Below are 24,508 nucleotides of genomic sequence, written 5' to 3'. Positions count from 1 at the left end.
AAACAAAAGCAGCAACAGGAAGCCAGAGCACATTAGTAATTTTAGCACCGTGGTAAGGGAACATCAGCCACTAAGGCAGCTGTGCCAGAAGAATTGTGGCAGTGGAAGGGCTGATGAATAAAGAGTGGTGCTCACAGAGTCTGGTGATGTCAGGAAAAGGCAGCTGGACGTTGTGGATGTCCACGGGCCGTGCCACGGCCAGGAGGGGCGGCAGCTGGGACCGGCAGTGGGGGCTTTGCGGTGCTGGTTAAGGGAGGGTAGGCGTTTGAAACTTTATAAATGTTTAGCCCCAGCCTGGCAGCAAGAAGTGACCCAGAACGGCAGGGGCGGCGGAGCTGGGACTTTACACTGGCAGAAGCACTGATGGGAAAGGGGGCGGGGACAGAAGTTTAAACCTTTCCTGCAGCAGGTTGGAGGCTCATCCACATGACTCAGCATGGAAAAACAGCCGGAACCCTTTCTGCAGCAGTGAGCTAGAAGGAAGCACTTTTCAAAGTGCTACAAAACGAATGCAATAAAAATATAATTTTAAATTTTTTCTAGATTTCGTGTATACTAGGACTAAATCAGCAAAGGTGTTAACTGAAAGTTTTTTCTTCACCCTTTCAGAATAAAATCTGATATTTGGCTGGAAATGGCATATCCCAAATAATCAGTGAAGTCTCAGAAATAACTACTGACACACTTCAACTTTGTACCATCTACATCTGTGTAGATGGTACAAAGCTGTAGATCTTTGTACATCTACATTTGTGTCCCCAACCATTAGAAATGCAAATGCACACCTCTGTTCAGGTAGCTAAATATGACCTAAAGAGAGTAAAAACATAAAATCACTCTGAAGCAAATCCTTGGTAAAGTGAGAAAGCTCATAAGGCATCTCTCACTATTTTCATCCTGGCCAAGAAAATCAAAATAATTTTCAACTTCCTTAGCTGTACATGATATTGCCTTCTCATATTGCCTTCATCATCTCAGCATCACAGCTCAGTGACTGAGGAGGGGGTGGTACACCCATCAGCACACAACGTATTTGCACTTAGACTGTTCACACTTGTCTCCCCAATGCAGAGACATGTTCCATGTATTCAGCAGTCTCAAAATCCCATTACTTATCACTCATGTCAGCAGTCAAAGCTTTCCATTAGAGGAAATCTAACATTTTGGTGGCAAAAGAAGAACTCTGTATGTGATCTGCCCCCCAGGCCCTGGCAGTGGTGTGACAGGATATACAGCAGGGTAGAAAGAAGTGATCGTTGTGAGAGCCTCACCCTGCCTCGAAAAGCCACGGGGAAAGCAGATCAATGCACAACTTCAGTAAGATTATGACAGTGGTGTTCTTTAAATTGCAGATCAAGAGAGACACAATCTCCAAAATATCTGAATGTCTAAGAATGTCTGTGGCTGCTTAACCATTTTCTCAGAAGCTTTTTGCATGTGTTTCATTAGACCCACAGGGGCAGTGCACTGAGAAAGGACTCTGCACTGAATTTCTCCCTGGAGCTGGTGCCATCCAAGCACTCTGCTGTAGCTTACATCCTCTTTCATGCTCACCCTCCTGCCACCAGACTAGGCAAGGCTTAGCTTTATCCAAGTTCCTAGAATTCACAATTACAGAAAGAGATTCCAAAGCATGAAAGATGCAATCCTTGAAACAGACACATTAAGATTGTAGATTGACCTGGAGAGTCAGAGAGAACTACAGCTGACTCCTGCTTTTAAAATGGAAAAGCACTATTCAAAAATTAATGTCTTTACTCTCAACACCATGTGAGGTAGTACTTTACAAATGGAAAAACTGAGTACAGGAATGTAGACAGAGTAAAGGAACACAATACAGTGCAAAATCAGGAACAAAATGCAAGCTATTTCATCAAAGTTGAGTCTGGTGAGTGAAATCGTATTTACCTTTAGAAAGCCCTTGAAGATATTGAATAAAACCAGAAGCAAGCTTTGAAAACACGCAGCACTTTGTACCAAAATATGCTAAGTAGCATAACTTGCTATAGTATATAAAACAGCTAGAACTATGTAAATTAGTACAAATGAAGAAGTGAAATCTAAATGGATTAAAGTATTAGCACCCTACAGTAAGTTTATTACATTATGTTTTATCCTGAGGCATGTGATTCAGAGTAGCTAAACAAAAGTGGTTTTATACCTTTTTTCCTCTTCCTTTTCACAATTCCACCATTACTCTGCCCCCACCCCAAATCATTCCTTTCCACAACCTCTTCCCAATATTTCATATTTGCTCAACAAAATTTTAAAGTCGTTTACTCCTACTGTATAAATAACTCCCAGGTCATTCCCACAGAGTTTCATGATGACAAAGTTATGTTCCAATTAATCAGATTCTTTTCATAAATCCATACTAAAATAGGCCAAAACCAGTACTGCCAGTTCAGATCCAGTTTACTTGTGGTTTTTTTGGGGGGATTTAAGAAAACATGTAGTAATATCAGAAATGACAAATTCAAGTCAGTCAATACTGCCATCCTAATTACAAAGTGTAATACTTAAGAATCCTAAAATCAAGAACCATAGAAACAAACAAATAAAGTTTTTGTTGGTAACAGTTGTCTAAACAAAACAAATTGTGCAGAAAAGGTACTAAGTCTTCCAAGAAGAGTTTGCTTGCTTTTAATTTTTGTACTTGAACAATCACTGCAGTCTTTTGTTACTCAGAAAAACTGTATGAATTAATGAAAATAAGCAATATTTTATTTCAATACCAGATTTATGGTTTGTGTGTTACACTGGGGCTGGTTTGACTGATATTAAACAGATATGTCTGAAACACAAAGTAACATAAATTAGACATGCCATGAGACATGTACAATTAATTTCTACTAAAATGTGGATAATGAAACCCACTTCTATGCCAATTCTTTTACATTTTTAATGGTAATGGTGACTAGTATTTTAGTAAGAGGGTAAAATTCAATAAAAGGTACGAGGACAGCCATACAACTCAAAGACACTGTTTGCACAGCTTCCAATTCCACTGTGAAAATACACCCCTTCCAAAATAGAAATAGGCACTTCATCTTTAAAAATGAAGCACTCCTTTGTTCTTCAGTCATCATCAACAGTTGGCTTGATTGTCACTCCTCTTCTGATCTGACCCCAACCAATTAAACTGAAAAAAAAAATAAAGTTTTATATTATTTTTACCAGTAGTCAGAAATATCCTGTATAAGTCAACATCCTTCTGTCCTTCTTATGCCTTCAGTTCTTACATTTTGAATTTTCTACACTTGTCTCCCACCCAAAACATTCTACAAGAACAAACCTGCTTAGTGGAAACACAGAATAGAAAAGGGTAAAGGACAGAGGACATTTGTGACCAGCTAAGGGTGTACTCCTGAAAAGAAGTTGAAAATCTGAAAATATTGTAACTTATGTTGTACTGTTGGATGGTAAATCTATGCACAGCTTGATCTCTTTCACCTGTGTCTGAAGTGTTGCATTACTTTCAAAGAGAAATGACAATTCAGTAAGATTACAAACAGCTGTAACTCTCAATGGTAGCCTGTGATGGTAACTCAGCTCTCGGTGAGTGCTGCTATTTAAATTCAGGAAAATTAAGGCCTTTTTTATAGGCCTATTGCCTCAGAAAAATACACTTGCAAAAAGAATACAGTCAGCAGGTATTTCATTATTAGTAAAACTGTGTTCAAAACCTTTCCAGTTTCTGGTGAGAAACCACACATGCATCTCAATTTACCTAGCAGCCTGTTTTGAGACACCAGAAAAGAAACTGAAGTTTATCAGAGCAGCACTTCCCACTTTTTATTACCATACCCATAGGTCATAACTTGACCATCTTTGAATTGAGTGACCCTTGGAATCACTGGTGTATCCCATTTGCTGTTTAGCCTCTCTCTATTCCTCTGTATATTTGCTTTTTATTTTATACCTCTTCTTAGTCTTGTTTTATGAACTTTCTTCTGTATTTTCAGTACCAGGCTGCAAGCTCCTTTACACAGTACCAACTGTATATTATCTTTACTGCAACTAGGTTTTATTATGCTGGTTTTCCCAGTTTGCCTTCTTTCCCTTTTCTCAACTTTCAGTTTCCTTATATTGTCTTCATCTTTTTAATACAGCATAGGAATCAACTTTTCAATAACTATTTTGACAGCAGGCTGCCACTATTTGCCCACCTCATAATCCAGAGACAGGTGGGCTTTTGGGCAAAATCTGGTCAAGTTTTTAACTGGGAAAGAATCTACAGAAGCAACAAAAGACACATTATTATTTGCACAGGCTATCAGTCTACCGCTCAAAAAAAGGGAAAAAAAAGTATAATTTCTAACATAGTTTTTCCTCTTCCTTCTGGTTTACCTGACTTAATTTAGGTCCTGCCTTTTTTTTAACTCCTGTTCAAGACACATTATCTTTTACCTTGGGTTTTTTTTTTTTTTTATTTTAGAGAATAATCTCTTTCCTAATTTGTCATCTTGCTCTGAGACAGCAAGCACTGAATTCCTGTCTACATTTTCTTGTCATCTGAAAAAGAAACATGCATCCATGGATATTTAAAGCTTGGTTCCTTTCCATACATCACAGACTTCTTGTAAAAATGGCTGTGCTTTCATACTACAAGAGCAGAGCCAACAAATCGAAAAACTCGTATGTTGTTATCAATCCAGACATATGAAACCTGTGACAGGTACAGTATGTGTAATCACCTAAAGAGTCTGGCACTGTAATAAAGCAATTCTGTTCATCGTTTTCAGCCTCAGATGCTTCTGCAGTCAGACATTTTATATTTGAAATTTGAATGGGTCAATCCAGTTGATACTTTATTCTTTCCTCTGTGCTCGTAGTACATAAAACATTCAAACATCCCTCCTCTGTTCCCCTGCTGTTACTTCCAGGTTGCACTAGAAATCACATGCAGCTCCACAGCTAGAAAACCACTGAGGTGTACATAAAGAGGGCTATTTGGCTTAACAGGGTGAGAATTTCCCAACCCCTCTGCCAAGATTCCCTACTGAGCTCAATTTACAGCTTGGCAGTTTGGGCAACAAACACAAACCTCAGGTGTTTCCTTGTCTTTTAACTAATAGGTACTCTCCCAATCATGGTGTTTGTTTAAAACAGAGATAGCAATGAAACTAAGCATTCCACAACCATGGTGCCAATGTGTCAGAAGAATCCAGAAGAATTTTTAAGACAGATATACACTTACCTATTCTAGTACAAAATCAGACCCATGTATTTTTTTGTTAACAATGCAGCAAGCAGGTTCCCTACCAACTTCGCACCAACTTACCGCCAATGTTTCTCAACTCTTCGGCTCAGAGCAATTTTTTCTCCCACTTCTGTGCATACAGGGTTAGTTAGCACAATCTTCCCCAAATCAGCCTTTACAGCACTGACTCTCCCTCCAGTAGATAAGGATCCTATGTTTACCATTAGAACTTCATTCTTTGATAATTTTTGCACCTGAAGACAGACATACAACACTCTGAAACATAAGCTTTAGTACTAAAAAACAAACAGTACAGACAGTACAAAGTTATCTTCTCTTACCTTCTTGCCACAAAAAAAAGATATAGCTGAGAAATACTATAAATATACACACACAAATTATGGGGAGCAGTGTCAGTAGATAAAAGTTTTATATGCAAAAGGACAAATGCATAAAGATATTGTACATGTAGTTCTGAGGTTCTTGGTATGATGTACTTTCTTGGGATTGATCTACATTTTCTACATACTATACTGATAATTTCATATAATGTATTAAAAACACAAAGAGAGATATTGTAACAAACTGTGATGTTATACTTATTATTTACCAAGATGTTGTATTTTAATTTCCCTTATGCCTACATTAAAAAAAAATTAAATAATTAATTTCACAGGATAAGAGAGCGCTGAAGCACTTTACTCCCTGTTTCATGAAGCAGTTTATAATTTTAAATGCTAACAGAAGAAATTATGATCTTTTGGTTGATTTGTGTAAAACAGATTGTCTTACACAAGTTTGTCCTGTGCCTCAAGTTCAGTTTTTTTTCAACCAGAGTATTTAAAAGATATTTAAACTTTAAAAAATCCTTCAGTGAAAAAAATCAACAAAAAGCATGTCAGTAGGAAGGAGATCAGTACCACTGTAAAACAAATTATTGCACAAATGAATAGGATGACAGCAAAAGAAAACTACCAGAATGTTTAGAAAAATACATAACATGACACATAAATATTTTATGGTACTTTAAATTACTGATAAGAATTTCTACTCCTCTGAAAACCATTATACAGTATTAAACAAGCAGATAAGATTTGTGACAAGCTTATATCAACATTGAGACAAAACGTCTACATATGATCAAAGAAGTATATTATTAATGAAAATTAGCACAGGAAGCAAAATCAGGACAAACAAAGGAAGGGAGACAGACCTTTGCAGCTTTCTTGTCTCCTTCAGTGCGCACACCCAGGAGTCGTCTCAGCAGGAAGTAGGAGATTTCCAGCTCTGTAAATATTTCTGGCAGTGCCCCAACCGCACCAAGAACTTGGCCCACCATGCGGTCAGCCCGGCACAACGTGGGGTCAATCTTTGTGCCAACACCTACAACACAACAAGGGGAGTCAGAAGGAGTAACTGAAAGGTAGCTGTCATTTTTATGTGCTAAAATATTTGAAGATGATCTAAAAAAACCCCAGAGAATGTACTGGGAATTCCCAACTACCTGGACAACACTCTCAGAATGTCAGCAAGACTGTGAGCTCTGTCTAAACAGATGAAGAAATATTCTGCTGTTAAAGCTGGTACAATTTACAGTGCAAGCTCATCTGCATTGGCCAGTGACATTCAGGAAAATTATTTAATTCTTAAATATCCATTTTTCACACTAGTCCTGTCTCCTTCTACACATATGAATTATCTAAAAATGCTCGTGATAATTTTGTTAATTACACAAATTCATTGTTGAATGAAACCAAGTGTTTTCAATAAGCATGAAGAAATGAATCTTTTCACAAGACAATATTCTTACCTATAAGGCCTCCTGGAGCAGCATATTGTAGATCATTGTGTTCAGCAAAGAGCGACACAATTTTGGAAAAGATTGGCTTGCACATGAGTTTGCCTTCACTGTCCTTGGACACAATACCAGGCCTCACCTCAATTTCCTGGCCCACCTAAAGACAAAAGGGAAAAAGTGTTTAACTGGTTATTTCACAGGAACACAAAGCTGACTAGTCACAGGTAAGACTTACATATCCCAAGATCTACTTTTTATTCGAGTCCTTGGTTCTGGGCTACTGTAGAACTTGTAGGATTTCTGTTCCACTGTTTACTGCAAATTCAACAATACTTACAGCAAATGTAACAACTGATTTTCTTTTCAATACAATTTGTAAAACTACTTTAGCAAAGGATCTTTATCAGCAATAATTCCAACAATTAAATTTCAGTTTAATTTTTAAACACTGTCTTTCATTTAGAAATATTTCAGCTTTGAGAAGAATTTAGTTAATTCAATCAGTGTAACTGATTGACATCAATACACTGCAAACCAGAGAAAGTACAAGCTGTATAAATGTTCAAAGATAGTTTGCTCTCTAGCCTAACAAACCAGTCCTTTTAAAGTTTCTGTCTATTGCTAGCAAGCAAGCAAAATAAAAAAAATCAAAACATGCAGAACACTCAAATGGGGAGGTGGGACCTGTGAGAACCCACATACACTTCTAAGGTGCTTTTAAAGTTCTTTTGCTCTCCTCTTCCTGACAATAATTCAGCGAGTTGAAGTGGTAGGACAGGAAAAAAAAATAGCTCTCTCCATTTTTGTGAGGGATGAAATCTGTTAGCATTATTAGAAAATGTTAAGACTACAATAATATATTTTAAAAATTAAAACCAGTTCTTCTTGTTCTGGCATTTTAAAACTGTAAAGTAAAAATGAAGTACAGACAGAAAGGATAAGTGTGATGTGACTGTACTCAAGTTTTAAAAAAATCAATTCTATATAGATACATTTTGTAGCAAGTGTGGGAGAACTCTACTCATTGTCATTACAAAATTCAGTCAAGAAAGAGAAAGGGTTACCTTTAAAACACCCTTCAGAATACTGCCACCAGCAACACCTCCCTTGAGGTCATCAACTTCACAGCCAGGCTTGTTGACATCAAAAGATCTAATTACTGAAAAGAAGAGAGCATAACCAGGCTTGTATTTACTATCAGGTTTTTAAACAATATCTTTCTCTAGCAACTTTGACTGCTTCTATTCTTATGAAAGGATACGCATATTTATAAATCTTACAAAAACAGATCAATATTTTATTCCCAATTTTTAGGCAGTTAATTTTATTCTCAAAACCATTTAAACTACTCATATATATATATATGTTTCGTAAGACTTTTTCTGCATAGCAGAAAGTAATTTAAAGATCTGAAAAAGAAGGCAATGATCAACCATTTTATAAACCCCTTCAATATTCACAATGTTGATAGTGAATGCCAGAACTTTGTTTTAATGTACTCATAGCTGAACACTGTAACCTTGATGAAATGTGGTCAATTTTTATGCATTTATGCAATGTAGGACTCCCTCGGATTATTGGGGAAAAAAAGGCAAGCAAATGAATTCCTTATAGGAACTGCATTTTAAAGTATGCTGGACAAGAACTGAAACTTTGACAATTATAACCAGGCAACAGGAGACTCATACAAAAGATTTAACCAAGCTATCCAAAATATTTCCATGGAAATAACTGAATTATCAAATTCATCAGTTTGCCAGTATTTTGTTAAATCAAAGCCCAAATTCATAACAACTAAAGGGTTGTTTTTAAGATAGATAAATTTTTCAATTTTATTGCATTTTAGTGCTGTCATATGCACAGAAAACCAACTAACAGTGAACCAACAATACAGCTCTCAGAAGACATTCAAGTTTTAAAAAAGAGCATCCTAAATACTCCTTTTAAACCCACCTGTGTTTAGGACACTTAGCATGTGCTATTCTAAGTGTAGACACGTTCAGAAAATGTTTGGCCACAAACACCCAGGCCTGACATTTACATACCAATGAGCCTAGGCTCAGATGTGAAGTCTCGCAAAGGGACTGGGATTTTCTTCACTATGTACTCGCAAACCACCTCTATGTTGTACTTCAGCTGTGCTGAGATTGGAATGATTGGAGCTCCTTCTGCAACTGTACCTAAAACAAAACCATGCTCAACATTAAACTTTAATATGACCAAGTGTTCTGTCCTTGTTAAAAATACTAATGAATTTCATGGCATGGTCTATGTATATTTCCCAAAGCAATATCAGAGCATCTATCCTTCCCTTCAACATTTTAGCTCACATCAGCCACACCTACTTTTTGAAGCATTCTGAAAGTGTGCAAGATCATCTTGTATTGTAAGGCAGAATTCTCTTCCTACACTGTGATCAGAAATATTTTAAAGATTTCCTAAGAGATGTCAATATCTCAGTATTGGATACACCAGCGTTAATTTTACAGTCAGGTTTCATTATGGCAAACTAAATTTCCTGTTAATTTAATGACTTATGTTCTTCAAATTTTGCAATACAAATACATATTTTAGAAAAATCCTTGTTTTACAGAAGAATGCGTTTAGTAATCCAGGTTTGTTAGACAGCATTAGTTTTAATTACATCTATGTTTCTTGTGATAACTCCAGCTTTCAAACTCCAAATTTACACATCAGCCACTCTGACAGAGTTATGAACAGCTTCTGCAAGGCAACAATTATGAATTGCAGAAAAAAAAGAAAAAAAAAAAAAAGAAAACAGAAAAAAAGGAAAAGAAAGACCCATTGGTAACTTCTGATGGTGACAATCTAGCTCTGCAGCTTGTTGCATATCCCACCTACTGCAGATAAACAGGGAAAACAGTGGAAGCTCCAGGGAAAGATAAAACTCAAATCACTCTAAAGGTGAGCATACCTGTAGAGAGTAAGATAACACTGCCCAAACTGGATTTGCACAGATAGATAAAGGAGCAATCTTTTGTCATTAGTTAAAAAAATTTAATATATTTAAACCTACATGGTGTCCCTAACAAGTACACCTTCCTTCTCTCCTGCACTGCAGTAAAATCACAGTGAAATCTCTACCAAAGAAGCACTCCAGGAAGAAATCACAAATACACTGAAAGCTACTATGTAAGAGTGACTGATATTAGTTTTACATCTAGAGCTCTGACCTAGAGCTATAACACTGTTGTATGCAAGCAGGCTGAAACAAGCAAGAAGCACAACTCCCGTGGTCTAATTTTCACATTAACAGACCATGTACACCTGCATTGCCCAAGATAAGCTTTTCTATGAACATACAGAAAACCACTATGTCCATGTCTCAACACTGAATTTCCATCACTTATTGGATTTCTGCTCATGAAAACTTACCTTGTACAAATGCAAGAATCTGTTCATACTGTTCTTTAGCTTGGCTCTCTTTCACCAAGTCAATCTTATTTTGTAGAATCAAAATGTGCTTCAGTTTCATGATTTCTATAGCAGCTAGATGTTCTGAGGTCTGAGGTTGAGGGCATGACTCATTACCAGCTGAAAGAAGAGAAGTGACTGGAATATAGACACTATAAAGATAGATAAAACTCCTACAGTTAGGATATCTACTTTTATCTACTATCACTATGTTAAAAAAAAAAAAAAAAAGACAGTTGTCTCTCAGGAATCTACATGAGAATCAACCAAGTCAATAAGCACCTCTTCTCCCCTAGAGCTGCTGGCTGTAGCCTCCACACAATGCAGGACAGATAAGAGGCTGCCAGAGAGGTTTTCCCCATTCTACCTGCTACCACTAGGAACACCCATCTAAAATATCCAAAGATACTAACACCTAACTTGGTGTACTCCATTCTTTAGCTCTTCAGATATCTGAGAGTTGACTGTAGCTTAATACACAAATTACCTTTCAAGAAGTATCTTAATATTTTCTTATCAGTAAAGTCATAAAAATATCAATATCCCCAAACTCTGTTATAATTCTATCAAGTATGTGAATAGGGCTGCTATCACCATGGTTTAGATTTCAGCTAAGAACCAGCATTTTGCTGATACATGATTATGGTGGTTAATCTTGCCTGAAGTTTGGGCTATCACACTTTCTGAAGATAAACAGGCAGAAGAAATGATAGCTCATCATCTATCTCAGACTTTAAATTACACTATCTGAGGCTAGTTTTTCCTTTTGCTGACATATCCTATAAAGGTAAGATAATTGCTATATATCACTACAGAACAGCAGAATGTTCTACAGACATAGAAAAATCAGTTTTACTCACCTTCTGTTGCTTGCAAATCCAACAAAAATTGTCTGGATTACATTGAATCTCCTGTACTTAAATTCTGCCTATATTTATCTGGGTTACTGTTTGTACTGTTTTTTGTGAACTCTACTGTATGACAAAGACTACATACATATTTAAAGGAAACTGAACCTTCAGAGAAACTCAAAATGCAGCTAATCTGTTCCCATAAAGTGATAAAAATTTTACAGTACCATACTACTACAAGATTTTATATTACCTATGTCCTATCAATGGGACAAGCCACCAGACTAGTGGGTATGGATAGCTATGTTTAAAACAAACCAGCTTGTTAGAGTACATTACCATTACAGCACCACTTTATTTTCTCTAACACATCTCAAAAGCATTCACTTGTTTAAATTGCTCCCCACATCCCAGGAGATTTTAAAGCCCACACAAAGCTGCCTCATGCTACTACAAAAGAGAGTTCTGCTTTTGGGTAGCAATCATTACCTATCAACAGCAAAGCTGCATCCATTACTGCTGCACCGTTCAACATGGTAGCCATCAAAATATCGTGGCCAGGGCAATCCACAAAAGAGACATGCCTGTTGCAGGAGAAGGTGAAAGAGAAATCCAAAAGCCCATTATCAACAATTCCTCTGACTGATTTATGTCAGTGATTATCCAGACACAGAAGTTAAAAGTATCCTTAAAATAGTATTTTCAAAAAACTTCTGAAATGCTACTAAACATCTACTGAATACTTCTTCTGAGTTTTCAGATTTAATACCACATGTCCACATTAAGTACCTCTTTAATATTTCACCAATTTACTCTAAACTAGATTACATGCACCAGGATAAAAGCCTGAAATTAAACCAGCCCACCACCACTAACCCAAATCCCAACATACCACATGGGACTTCTCTTATCTCTTTTAAAAGGCCTCTCCCATTCCTCAATTTTAGGAAACTATGCATCTTTAATTATATAGTTATAACTGCACTTTAAAGATTTGTCTACAGACATGATGTTACATTTCCAACCTTATGGTTTTATTGTGCAGACCAAGATAGTTGATTCACTGTATTCTTTCCTGAATCTATCTAGTGAAGAATCCTTGTTCTTAGTGGCAGGCCACCAAAAAGCAAGGGACTAATTTGGTGCTTTGCTGATGATGTTGGAAATATACAAGCAAATAACCAGTAGGATAAAGGAATGCAAAGCTTTTAACCAGTTGTTTCACAATGACTGCCTGCCTGTCACACTCCAACAGAAATTAATCATAGTACAAGTGCTCTGCTGGGAATCTGAGAAAATTAAAGACACATGGTTACAGCCCCACATGTATTGTATCATAAACACAAACTAAAGAATCTCATACAACAGTCTTCATGACTACTCTCATTTGAGCAATCGTTGTGCAGACCCACATAACCACTGCATAAAGACTGTGCTACGCTTTATCAGAAATCAAGAAAATAAAGAACACTTGGCCTCCAGTGAGAGGCCTGATTTCACATTAGGCATCATGTTTTCATATATTCATTTAAAAAGCTTTGGAAACTCTGTCCTTAGGAAGAAAAAGTTCAACAAAGATCACCTTCCAAAAGAGATTTTAAAGATGTGTTTGTGAGGTCCACATTAGTTCTCAATCTGCCTGGTTTAAAATGTACTTCTATTAATAGCAGAAATATTTAACTTCAAAGTCCTGCAAGTAGCTGAGGCCAGCAGATACAGCTGTGCTGTACCATGGAGTGCTCATCACCACCAATGAAATCAGTTTAGACAATGACTTAGCCCAGGGGTGCCCCATCTAAGAATGTAGTCTGCCAGAACCCATTTTGCTCACAGCTCAATCATGTTTTCACACAAAGGCAAGCAAACACAATTTATTCCAGTAATTTAAAGCAGTTACCTGACTAGTTTAAAGTTCCCTTTGGTGCCAGGAATATCTGTAGGGAACTCATCTGGGGTGCTACTTCCACAGGATCGGTAGCACTCTGGTCGAGAGCAGCTTGGGTCATCCAGCTTGTAAATCTGTGATTTTTTAAATTGAAAAAAGGTTTAATTCCTTAAAGGTTAGTTACCTGTAATCTTACATCCCTATGAAATATATTAGCAACAGAGCAGCTACATTTACAGTGATGAGTCACCTTTGCATTAGCATAACCCAGCTTGATTGTGATATTTCTTTCCAGTTCATTTTTAAATCTGACAGTATGAACTCCAGATATGGCTTTGACTACTGTCGACTTTCCATGGGCTACATGACCAATTGTACCTGTGTTGTAAAAGGAAATGTTTGTTAATAAACATTTTGTGCAATGCTTCACTACAATCAATACACAATTACCCCAAATTCTCCACAGAGAGTAAGTCCATATGGTATACATATGGAATTTGTAATCATTTTTGTTTAAACAAGACCTGAAATTGTGCTCCCAATGGACAGATCTTTGCATTTTAATTAAACTCATTTCAATCCTTTATTTCGAGGTAAAACAAATTTTGCTTTAGCAACTATTCCCCACGCCATTCAACTGTGCTCCTGAAGTAAAATTGGTGCTTTTTAAGTCAAAAGGGCCGGACAAGTCCCTAAAACTACTATGTAACTGTTTCTGCACAAATTTCTTGAAAGTGGTACCACACAGGCACCATCTGCTACTGCATTAGCATCAAAAAGTCACCTTAATGCACCCCTCTTTTTATAAGGTCTTTTTTACCTATATTAATTGTTGCTTGTCTGCTGATGACTTCTGGTGAAAGAGGCGTCAACTTGGTAACATCCTGTATAAGGGAGATTTTAGAATTTATTCATCTTGTATTATAAGTGTTTAGAAAGTTAAAAATTTAGAAACTTGAAAATTAACTGATAGTTCTATTCAGCAAAATCCAGTTATATTACGTGCATTCCATTCTTTTAAGTGTGTGAAATATGTGGGTAAAAGTGAACCAAGTCCTGCTTGTGAATCAGTACAGACTACAGTTCAAAACCCTGACTGTAAAACAGTCTTGGCTGCAAAGTGTTAAAGATGGGAGTAAACAAAACAAGAAACCTCAAAAGAAGTCTTTAACAAAACACCCCAAGCCTCTACATACCCCTGAACCTAAGTTACACATAAAGGCAAATCCATTTTTAATAGTCGTGACGAACTGCACTAATATTTTATAAACAAAGCTTTGTCAATAAACAATTGTTTAATTGGTGTAAGGTTCCATTACAGCCAATTTGTAATTACAACTACCACTGTGGAGTCAGTGGGTCCAGAGGTTTCATTAGCACCCTGGCTGTTTTTTTCTTTTTAATGACTGTTTTTTTCCTCAGATACTGTTATTGCTGCTTTAGGTACCAGACAAAAATTCTGCTGTCCTAAACAGTCTGTTGTGTGAACTTATTGGCAGCCACTGGCAAAACAGAAACCTCACAAATACACTCTGTAGAGATAAAGAAACAACTCTGAAAGAGTTGTTTAGTTTTTTTTAAAGCTGTTTGACCAAATAATGGACAAGTGTTGAAATCCACTGAAATGTTCCTCTGTAAAGCTAATATCCATCCTGCATTGAATTCATATGGATGAGCCACTCAGTTCAAGCAAAGATTCATGATGCCAGAAGAGTCCTCGGTGCAGGATGAAATTTAAGATACAAATAATACAAACATTAAATCACATATTGTTTACACTGTTACATGAAGGCTCTGTGCAAAATGATCAAACACAGCTGTGTAAAAATGTAAGCTCATTCTGTTCTCAAGTATGACATGAATAAAATGTTCATCTTCAATACAAAGCAAGTTTTGTACACCTAAGACACACAATTAAATTTATATTTCTCATATATAGAACTTAAAATGACTTCCCAGCGACGGGAACGTGACCTGCAGATGGCACCATGTGGCCGGGCGACCAGAATTTCAGCGTGATGCAATTCCTGCCACCAGGAGAATTCTTCCTGGTGCACGAAATCATGCACGCATGGAGGTTTTGCCTCAAGACTGGTACAAGGCTATTACTCAGCAAGAAGTTTCACTCAGCTGTAAGCACTCAAGGGCCAGCAGAACAGGCCTTAAAGAGAATTCCTGCTGATGTTCCAGCCAGTCTCTATCTGTGCCTTTTCCAACTAGGAAATGCCATGGTCAACAATGACAGGAAGAAAAGAAACTATCTGAAATAACGACCACGCTTGCTGTAGGGAATTCCTGTGCTCAAGCCCGAAGAGCAACCAATATTATTGTTGTAAAGACAAATAAGCTGCTTCAGTTTAAACACAGTAGCAGGATTTTTGACTATGTACATTATAACACGCTTGCATTTGAAATATACATTACATATACACTTAGACTAGCATGTAAGTGTAATAAGTGAGGCGGCCCAGTTGAGATATTTAATAGGCAAGGCTGCCACAGCGGAAGACCACTGCAACTGGCTGCAGTGGTAGCTGCAGTGGTAGATAGAACTAGTATTTCTTGGTAGTTTTTAATAGTCAAGAAAATTTTCTTGGCAAACCAACCAAGACAGGGCTGGTAGCGAACTCCTCGGGCTTGCTGTAGTGAAACACCTCAAATTTATGGTTCTGTTTTAGAAAAATAACTCTTTAATACCACAGAACAGACAAACCTTACACGAGGAAAACTGCACCCACCAATGAGCCATAAAAGCTTCAGCCGCGCCGGCAGGACACGGAGCCGCTGAGCCTCGCACTCACGGGCAGGAGAAGCGCCTCGCCCGGGCGCCCCACACCCACCAGGACCGGCAAGACCTGCTCCATGCGCTGCCGCTCTGCCGGCGTCCCACGTCCCGCGTCCCCCTGCCCTCGGCCCGCGTCCCCTGCCGCCCAGCGTGCTGAACGCGGCTCCCCGAGGCGCCACCGCCTCCCGCGACCCTCGGAACGCATCGGCCACGATGGGGCCCAGCAGAAAGCTCGGAGCCCCTCGGGCCGCGCCCCTCGGCCACCCCGTCGCCCCCTCTGCTCCCAGGGCGCCGCCGCCGAGCCCCGGGAGCCCTATGTCTCTCCGGGGCGCCCCGCGGGCGGCGCTCACCAAGGTGCCGAGATCCTGCCGGCTGAGGTGCGGCTGCCCCAGAGTCACTCCCGCCTCGTCCCCCGCCATCTTGGCCCGAGTAGGAAGTGAGGAGTCCCGCGCGGCCGCCTGACCGCCGGCTCCTCTCGGCACCGCCGCTGCCGGCCTGCAGCCTCCGGCCCACAGCGCGCTACCGGCCGGCCGGGGAGCAGACACCGAGCTCAAGGAAAAACCGCGATCAGCGCCGGCGAGCCGCTATCGGTCCCGCGACGGGGCGGCCACGAGTCAGGCGCGCCACCGGGCAGCCCTTGTAAAGGATCCCCGGTCGCCCTCACGCCGGGTGATGCAACCGGGGCCTGCGGCGGGGCCGCGCAGCGTGCACGGGTGGGAGCGCGGCCGGCGGGTAACAGGCGCTGGAACTCGGGCAGCGCCCGGCGCGGGCACGGCGCGCCTGCGGGAGCGCGCAGCTCGGCCGTGCCTGACTCCGCCGGGGCGGACGCCCCGAACACCCCGCCAAGAGCGCCGGGAGCCGGCACAGGCCGCGCCGGTGCCGTACGGCGAGGGTGTGGAACAGCTCCGTGGCTGCGGGAAGGGGAGCGGGCCCGGTGAAAGGCACACCGAAGGCAGGAGGCTCGTGCTGGGCTCAGGGTTTGTGGCTGTGCGGGTTTATTTGGGGTGCCCGGGGATGCGGTGCAGAAAGGCACCCGGGGGGAAGACTGAAGCACGGTGTCCGTGTATGTACTGAAATGAGCACGTCGACCGCGGTGTCTGCTTGAACAGTAACCTGTGTTATAACCTGTGTTATACGTGTGTTATACGTGTGTTATAACCTCTGCTGGCCAGCGGCATGAGGAGATCTTTCTCATTTCAGCCTTTTTTCTTGTTACTGTCTTTGTAGACTGGGCGACAAATATTATTGTTAGGGAAAGCATGTGGATGTGAGAGCTGCCCCAACACAGGAACAACCCGAATGTTTTGTACGAAACTGGTAAAAATCCCACCAAACACTTGCTGTTTCCGGAGTTGGATATGACATAAATGCTTTATAAATTGAATAAATCCCTAATGCAGTGATGAGAGCCAGTTTAGAGGTTCACCAGAGAGTAAAAGCCAAATTCCCAACCCTTCCCTGTGGGAAATGAAGCGGACCTCTTCAAAGGAGCCTCTTACAGGCATAGAAGATGTTGCTGATAGTATTTCCTTCGTGGTCAGGGAAGCAGGTTTCAATGCAGGTAACTAGTTATCTCAAATTCGTGTGTGTTGTGCCAACAGCAGTGGCTTTGGCTGTTAGAAAACACGTTTGTTCTCAGACTTAGCCTGGCTTTGCAAGTCAAAAAAAAGCAGGTTTGGGGCAGACAACCACGTGACTGAAATGTGACGATGGAAATCCGTGTGAAACTGGTGTGCCTGGTTTAACAATGGTTGTAACCTCCCACTTTCACCAATGTTACTATTTCTGTGCTTTCCTGATACAAGAGCTGGGAGTGAGTTCTGCTGGATATCCCTAGAGCAAACACATTGCCACTGTTCTTGATCTGAAGAAATTACCACGAGCACATTTTAAGAAACCTTCCAGTATCTATGATGGTGTTGTCAATGACAAAATGTATTTTGTCTTGCAACTCAACCGTGTCGTACATTCATCTGGAAAATAAATTTTCATATCTAATCTTTTATCAGGCCACATGGTGTTTTCAATTTTGTATTAAATATCTCACTTCTGGGAAAAACAACTGAGATACACGAGGTGTAGTGGGAACATGATGCAATACTTGGTTGTAGTTGCCTTGATGTTCACACATGTATCATCCCTCTTTTATGAAAATGAACTGAAAATACTGGACTTTGTAGTTACTTAGCTGTTTAAATTATGCAATAAATGCAGTGCAGTGTGTGTAAAATTATGGAAATAGTTTTTGTCACATTTGAAACAGCCTCTAAAAAGGACTTAATCCTTGCCAAACACCCTGTCAGAAATATAAAAAAATAGACAAACTGTTGCTTCTATTTTAATAATAAGATCATACATTTTACATATTCTCAAGTACTCTTGCTATTTTGATTCACTTATTTGGAAATGTTTGTAGTATAAAGAAAACCCAGAAAAGTCTAAAGTCTGCAAATGTCTAATTATTGTAGGATTGTAGAATGGTTTAGGTTTTAAGGGACATCAAAAATCATTGAGTTCAAATCTTCCTGCCATGGGCAGAAACACCTTTCACCACCCCAGGTTGCTCAGAGCCCCTTCCAGCCTGGCCTTGAACACTTCCAGGGATGGGGCATCCACAGCTCTAGGAAACCTGTGCCAGCGCTTCACCACCCTTACAGTAAAGAATTTCTTCCTAGCACCTAAACCTCCTGCCTCTTTCAGTTTAAAGCCATTCTCCTCATTTTGTTACTACATGCCCTTGTGAAAAGTCCATTTTCTAGCTTTATTTTGGGCCCCTTTTAAGCACTGAAAGCTTCTATAAGGTTTCCTCAGAGCCTTCTCTTGTCCAGGCTGAACGACCCCAACTAAAATAGATAAGAACATTTCTAGGAGTTGACATTATGTCATATGTCAATATATGTGTATTGGACATGAATATGTATGAAATAGAGTTTAAAAATATTAGAATTAAATTGTAACTAGTGTATTAATACAGCTCAAAAAACTATATCCAGAATTTTATTCATTGCAATAGTCTCATTTAAGCCAGTGGTAACTCTTTAGCCACTGACTTTGTAGAGATGTCTAAATTAGAGGGGTCAACCCAAATCTCAATTTAAATTTATATTCAGTAAGGTAATCTTGATACCAATGGTCATTGTCAGAAGCCTAAATGTAATAAGGCTAATTATTGTAATTAGCTAATAATTGTAATTACCTAATGTAATTAGGTAAATAGTTAATTTTATTTAGGAGACTACAACTGAGACATTATTAACATATTTTGATTTTTTGGTAGAAGCAAATTGTTCTATTTGAAGGACAAGGGAATGGGATGGGTTTTTTGTGCTTTGAAATGCTGAGCTTTTTTAAATGTCAAAGCTGTTGTGGTTTTGTTTTGTGGCTAGGTTTGAGGTCCTGTTCTGTGACAGTGTGTAGGAGAGACCTGAAGATCATCTTACACCTCAGCTTGACACAAACTGCAGACAGCAAAATGACAGTCAGGTAAAAGTCTTGCTTAGCTTTTTCCCCCCTTACTGACCTATGAAGGTCAAAAGTCTGAGGGGTGTAGAAGGATGCATGAAGTTTTGGTTGTATCATTTCTGTATGTGATAAACTTGGTTTCTACTAATTTCTCTTTGTTGAAGCATTAGATATGGGTGGGTACATGCTTGCTGCAGCAGGAGATGTGCCTTATGGAAAAGGGAGGGAATGCCTCTCCTTTGAGACACAGGTGGCAGGAACACCTGCTGTCTTGGCAGGGTTAGTCCATAAAGGCCATTTTTTCCAGTGACTGGGGAGATGGGGCAGATTTACTGTGTGAGTGAAGGAAATGGAATCGTAAGGATTTGCAAAGGTCTGGCTATTGGGATGAAGGAATGAATAGGAAGCTGATTGTAGCAGAGGGAGCAGTGGGTGGGCAGTTGAGCAGAGTGGGAATAGCATTGGGAAGTCTTTGTGAGGCACTACATGGAATAGCTGTTCATGGTGTGAGGCCCTGAAAGGTGGGATAGACATTCAGCTCGGGAACGGCAGGTATAGAGAAGGTACATTTGTTTTATAAATCAAGAATGGGAAGGGGTTGGTAATGGGGGACTGAAAATAGGCTGTGAAATAGATGGGAACAGCAGTAAACAGGGAGAGGATGGCAGCCTGTGGCCTACTGTTTAGAGCAGTGAGTGACATGGAAGGGTAGCAAATGGTTTGGAGGTGGTATTGGCAAATGAAAGGTCCACGTTCATCTCTTACAATAAAATCTGAGTTTGCCAGGCAAATGTAAAATAGCAAAAGCTAAGGGGAGATGTTTGTGCTAAGGCAGAGCCCTGTTCACCCCACTCAAGGCAGTGCTCCCTGTGTGCAGTTTGTTCGCTGCTCAAGGGCTGCCGGTCCTGACCCCTGCGGCTCTGGTGACCCGGTTCCCACGCCGGCTGGCAAGGCAGCCTGCGGAAAGCGGAGCTGGGATCAGCCCGCAGCACCTGCGGCTGGCCGGTGTCCGGGGAGGAGCTCAGCCGGCACCGAACGGGGATTGCTGTAGCCCGGGGCGGGGTGCAGCGCTACACCGGGCAGCTGCCATAGCAGACTGGGAGCTGCCATAGCCTCGGAGGAATTGGCCGCAGCCTGGAGGCAGCGGGGTGGGAGAGAGCAGCGCAACACCGACCCTCTGCAAGCGGACGCCTGTGGATACGCGTCCTCGCGGGCCGGACGCAATGATGCTTCTCGGCGTCGCTGTCTCCAGCCGTGCTGCTCGGGGTGTGCCGGGGCTCTGGCGTATCTGGCTGAGCCCGCATGGGGCGGGGCGGGTCCGGCCCGGCCCGGCCCGGCCGGTGCCGGGGTACCGGTGCCGCTCCTCGCCCCGGGCCCGCCTGCAGGTGCGGCGGAAGTGACGGCCGGCGCGGTGCTGCCGGGGGAACATGGCGCCCGCGGCCGCGCGGGGCAGCGCGGAAGGTAAACAAGCGTGAGGGCGGCGGGGACCCCGGGGGCGAGGCCGGGCCGGGAGCGCCGGTGCCCGGGCGGCGCGGCGGGGGCGGCTCCCGCCTCCCCCCCGAGCGCGGACGGCGGGGAGGAGGGAGCCCAGGATCCCCCCTTCTTCCTCCGCCTCCTTCTCCTCCTCCTCCCGGCTTCGCCTCAGCCATTGCCCCTCTCCGCAGCCCCCCGGCGCCTCCCTCCGCCGCCCCCGGCTGTATGGTACACGGAGCCAGGGCCCCTCTCCGCCGCTCCAGCGGGAGGAGCCGCGTCCTCAGCGCCGCCGCTGCCGAGAGGTGGGTGAAGGATCCCCCGGGCCCTCCCGCCGCCGTCGCCCGCCCCATCGAGGGCGGCCCGGGCGCCCTCCTGGCCCTCCGGGACCCTCCTCCCCGGGCTGGGGGACGGCGGGCCGAGTGCCCGCGGGGAGCAGGCGGGCTGGAGCGGGCATCGGGCGGGCGCAGCGAATGCCTGGCGGCTCCGGGGCGGCCGCAGCCCCGCCGGGCCCCTCGGGTTCCTGTGGCCGCACGTCGCGGACTCCGGGCCTGCCAGCCCCGCTTGCCGGGGAGCTCGGCCTGCGAGCTCCGCTCACAGCGGAGCGGGGCTGAGCGTGCCAGCAGACAGGCTGAAGTAGGTCATCTGAGTTCCTGCCCCGAAAATGGCCATTTTTACCTGCCCCCCCCCCCCCCCCCCCCCGATCGTAGTTGATCGTGAAAAAAATACCCGTGATCTGTATGAGTAGAGCTAGGCAGGGTTGGTACTAGAGCTTGGATCCATTCGGTGAATGCTGGAACGTCACTTAAAAATTTAAAGTTCTTGCGTTTTTATTGTTTGGGATTTTTTCCCTCCCATTTAGAAGAGGAGTAGGAGAATCATAAAGCTATTACTGGATAAAAGGACAGAACTACAGACGTCTGGCTTTCTGTGGATTTGTTATATAAACTTGCTTGGAGAATAACCCAGCTCTTGCACCACCATTGCCCCAGTTCACATTCAGATCCCCTGAGCACACTACCATGCACCAACATACTTCCTGTGTTTTCCCTTCCATCACCTAGAAAACGTGTTTAATTTCTACCACATGTCCTATAAACTTTCCCACTGACACTCATCTCCTTTCACTTTCCATAATTATACCCTGTGGCTGGTTTGGATCTACACGTGTTGATTTACCTTTCAGCAAGCAGAGCACATTAGATAACCATTGAGCTCACCCTGGACACGTCAGACCTTTTTCATTAATCTAGCTGCCAGTTTGGGGGATATGTGTGGAAATGAAATATGTTTGAGATTTCTGTGTTTCTGACAAGTGAGTTTGACATTTGGCTGTCAGGTTAAAACCTTGTGTGTCTTGAACAAAGGGCACAATTAATGTCATTTTCTCAGAAGATGCTTGGAGTACTTACAAAGTTAGCAATAAAGATACAGATAAAAAGACAAATGGAGGGGATAGTTTAGTAATACTAATTTAAATTTAAAATATTTTTTTACTAATGTAGTTTGAATATTACTTCTTGCTCTTTTCCATCTTATACTAAAAATTTATAAGTCAGAAAAGATAGGATTTTTTGTTATTAACAGATACTTAGCTTGCAACTTTTCTGTATCAAATACACTATAATTTTCTTCATAAAAAATCTTCACAGTGAATCAGGCTTTATTCATACCTTTTTCTTACACTTGAAAAGATTGATCTTTCTGCAAGACACAGATATATATATATAGAGAGAGAGATATATATATATACACACGTATAGATAAAAGAAGGACTAATATCGTTCAGGATAGAGCAGTCCTGTCCACTTGGAGAGCAATGGCAAATCTGTAGTTTTCAACACTGCTAATCATTTAAGTTTTAGGTATTAGTAATGCAAGTATTTCCAGTTAAAGGTAATTCGCATTTTGGTGTATGTATCAACTATTTTATACAGGGCACCTGTTCTGGTATCAGTAATGAAATTGCAAGAGCATTGAGCTGAGCTTGCTCTGTGTTTGGGAGCAGGTTTTTCTGTACAGGTGTTGTGATGCAGTGACCTTTTAGACAGATGGTTCACGCTATCTTAGTGTCTGTGAAGTGCAGTTACAGGCTCTGGCACACAGAGAGTGAAGAATAACCATGCTGAGCTGAGGCACAATCCATGCTGAGTTTTAGGAGCTTTGGTTGTAACTGGTTCTGATGCATCTGACACAGCCATGATGACCGTAATGACACCAAGTGCCACAGTTGCTATGTGCTGATTCAGATTGCTCCTAGATAGCGACAGGAGCAGAGATTGTCAGGGGAGCTGTCCTGGTCAGCTCTGTGTCCCTAAGAAATGGAGTGTGGGCAGCTTTCAGGAGTAGCCAACTTCTGGCAGTCTGGTTTCTCTGACTGGCAGTGATTGGTAAGCTCCTAACTTCTCCATTCTCAAGTTATCCAGTGCTTTTGGAATTCTCAAGTTGGATTAGATGAAGTCTTAAACGTGAGCATACCAATGTGTTGAAGACAAATTGTTTCCCCAGTTTAGTGTACTAATTGTGAAGGATTTCAGATAAAACACATGGAAACTGGATGTGTTGCTTTGTTCCCTACATTTGCAATTGTAGCAATGAAAAGCTTTGATAGCCACTGGTTATTGATCTATCCGACATGACATCACTCCTTCAGTTGCTGTTAGTGGGGGATTATGGTGAAAAATGGTGGACAAAATTTAATGGTTTTAGTTTTAAACCATATAAACAAAGGTTTAATTTGGGGGATAAATGATTTATACTGTGTACATTATAATTGCATTCTTACTCAACACAGTACACTGCACTCAGAGGCCTAGCCTTCAGCCATGTGTGCAGTTGTGAACGTTTGCTAGTGTGTTCAAATACTTGTTGTATTGTATTTTCATATGTGTGCATAACATTTGATGATGGAGAAATGTCCTCTTCCTGCAGAAAAGCGTGTTCAAACTAGGGTCAAAGAATTCTGCTCTAGGCAGCCTTTGCTGTAAACCTCACCAAATAAAGCATGCATAATGGCTTTAAAATTTACATTTAAATGCTTGCATTTGGTGGATGGAAGAGATTATTGTGTTTTAAGCTCTATTTTAGTACTTTGTGTAACCAAAGCGTGGTTCTGTGTGTCTGGTGAAATATCTTTATGGTGTAACTCATAGATAATAGTGTTTTAGTATGTGAAAATTTGTTGTTCAGCTTGTCCACAAAGATGATTTCTTAGATTATCTATGGGATAGATAAAATGAACAAGTACTCCATAATTAGTAAACAAAACCAATCTTGCTTGTTCTGTCTCAGCATCCCAAGTGAGTTACAAAGGAATAACAGTAAAGGAAAGCTGAAATTTTCCTTTGAGCTGGTGTGCTAGACTTGGTAAAGGACAATAAATTTCTGTCCCTAGAAAATGCATATAAGCTTACATATTACATTAAGATACATATTCAAAGGGCCTTTTTTCAGGTAGTACTGCTTTTGGAGAGGTTTTTAATCCAGGAGGGCGTGTGTCAAAAGCAGATATTCTATAGCTTGCTTCTCAGTAGCCAGTGCATTTAGACTCTGTTTCTTCTGCTTGTGACTAAGAGCCTCAGACACCCTGAGGAAAGAAGGTTCTCCTTGTTTAGCAAGA

At 41.4% G+C, this 24,508-nt stretch overlaps 2 protein-coding genes across 6 annotated transcripts in view; one reads left to right on the top strand and one right to left on the bottom strand.

The window, feature by feature from the left end:
* Positions 1–2,397: 2,397 nt before the first annotated feature.
* On the bottom strand, positions 2,398–16,462 carry EIF2S3 (eukaryotic translation initiation factor 2 subunit gamma). Its single transcript, XM_059839914.1, has 12 exons — positions 16,308–16,462; positions 13,993–14,056; positions 13,423–13,550; positions 13,185–13,306; positions 11,777–11,871; positions 10,398–10,556; positions 9,047–9,181; positions 8,066–8,160; positions 7,014–7,158; positions 6,417–6,586; positions 5,285–5,457; positions 2,398–3,142 (listed from the first exon to the last, which is right to left on the bottom strand). The coding sequence occupies exons 1-12, from the start codon at positions 16,374–16,376 to the stop codon at positions 3,079–3,081; spliced, it is 1,419 nt and encodes a 472-aa protein (XP_059695897.1). The 5' UTR covers positions 16,377–16,462; the 3' UTR covers positions 2,398–3,078.
* A 343-nt stretch (positions 16,463–16,805) lies between these two features.
* The window catches only part of KLHL15 (kelch like family member 15), a 28,340-nt gene continuing 20,637 nt past the window's right edge, over positions 16,806–24,508 (top strand). Inside the window, exons 1-2 of one of the 5 annotated variants that reach the window (XM_059839911.1) lie at positions 16,806–16,934; positions 19,344–19,440. The gene's annotated coding sequence lies outside the window, so the exon portion shown is untranslated. Of the gene's footprint in view, positions 16,935–17,113; positions 17,519–19,343; positions 19,441–20,749; positions 20,881–20,930; positions 21,195–24,508 lie in introns of those variants that run through there. The other 4 variants (XM_059839909.1, XM_059839908.1, XM_059839910.1 and 1 more) reach the window with 4 other exon arrangements.

This window comes from Haemorhous mexicanus, chromosome 2 (genome assembly GCF_027477595.1).
Source record: "Haemorhous mexicanus isolate bHaeMex1 chromosome 2, bHaeMex1.pri, whole genome shotgun sequence".
Lineage (NCBI taxonomy): Eukaryota > Metazoa > Chordata > Aves > Passeriformes > Fringillidae > Haemorhous > Haemorhous mexicanus.
This window is presented reverse-complemented; position numbering and strand designations above follow the sequence as displayed.

What these genes read in the sequence shown, in the direction of transcription:
- EIF2S3 (XM_059839914.1), bottom strand. Translation starts at nt 16,376, where the DNA reads ATGGCGGGGGACGAGGCGGGAGTGACTCTGGGGCAGCCGCACCTCAGC. An exon ending in TTCTGAAGGGTGTTTTAAAG is followed by an intron (nt 7,159 to 8,065) that starts GTAACCCTTTCT and finishes TTTTGTCTTTAG; the next exon opens with GTGGGCCAGGAAATTGAGGT. An exon ending in GAGACAAGAAAGCTGCAAAG is followed by an intron (nt 5,458 to 6,416) that starts GTCTGTCTCCCT and finishes GTCTGTCTTCAG; the next exon opens with GTGCAAAAATTATCAAAGAA.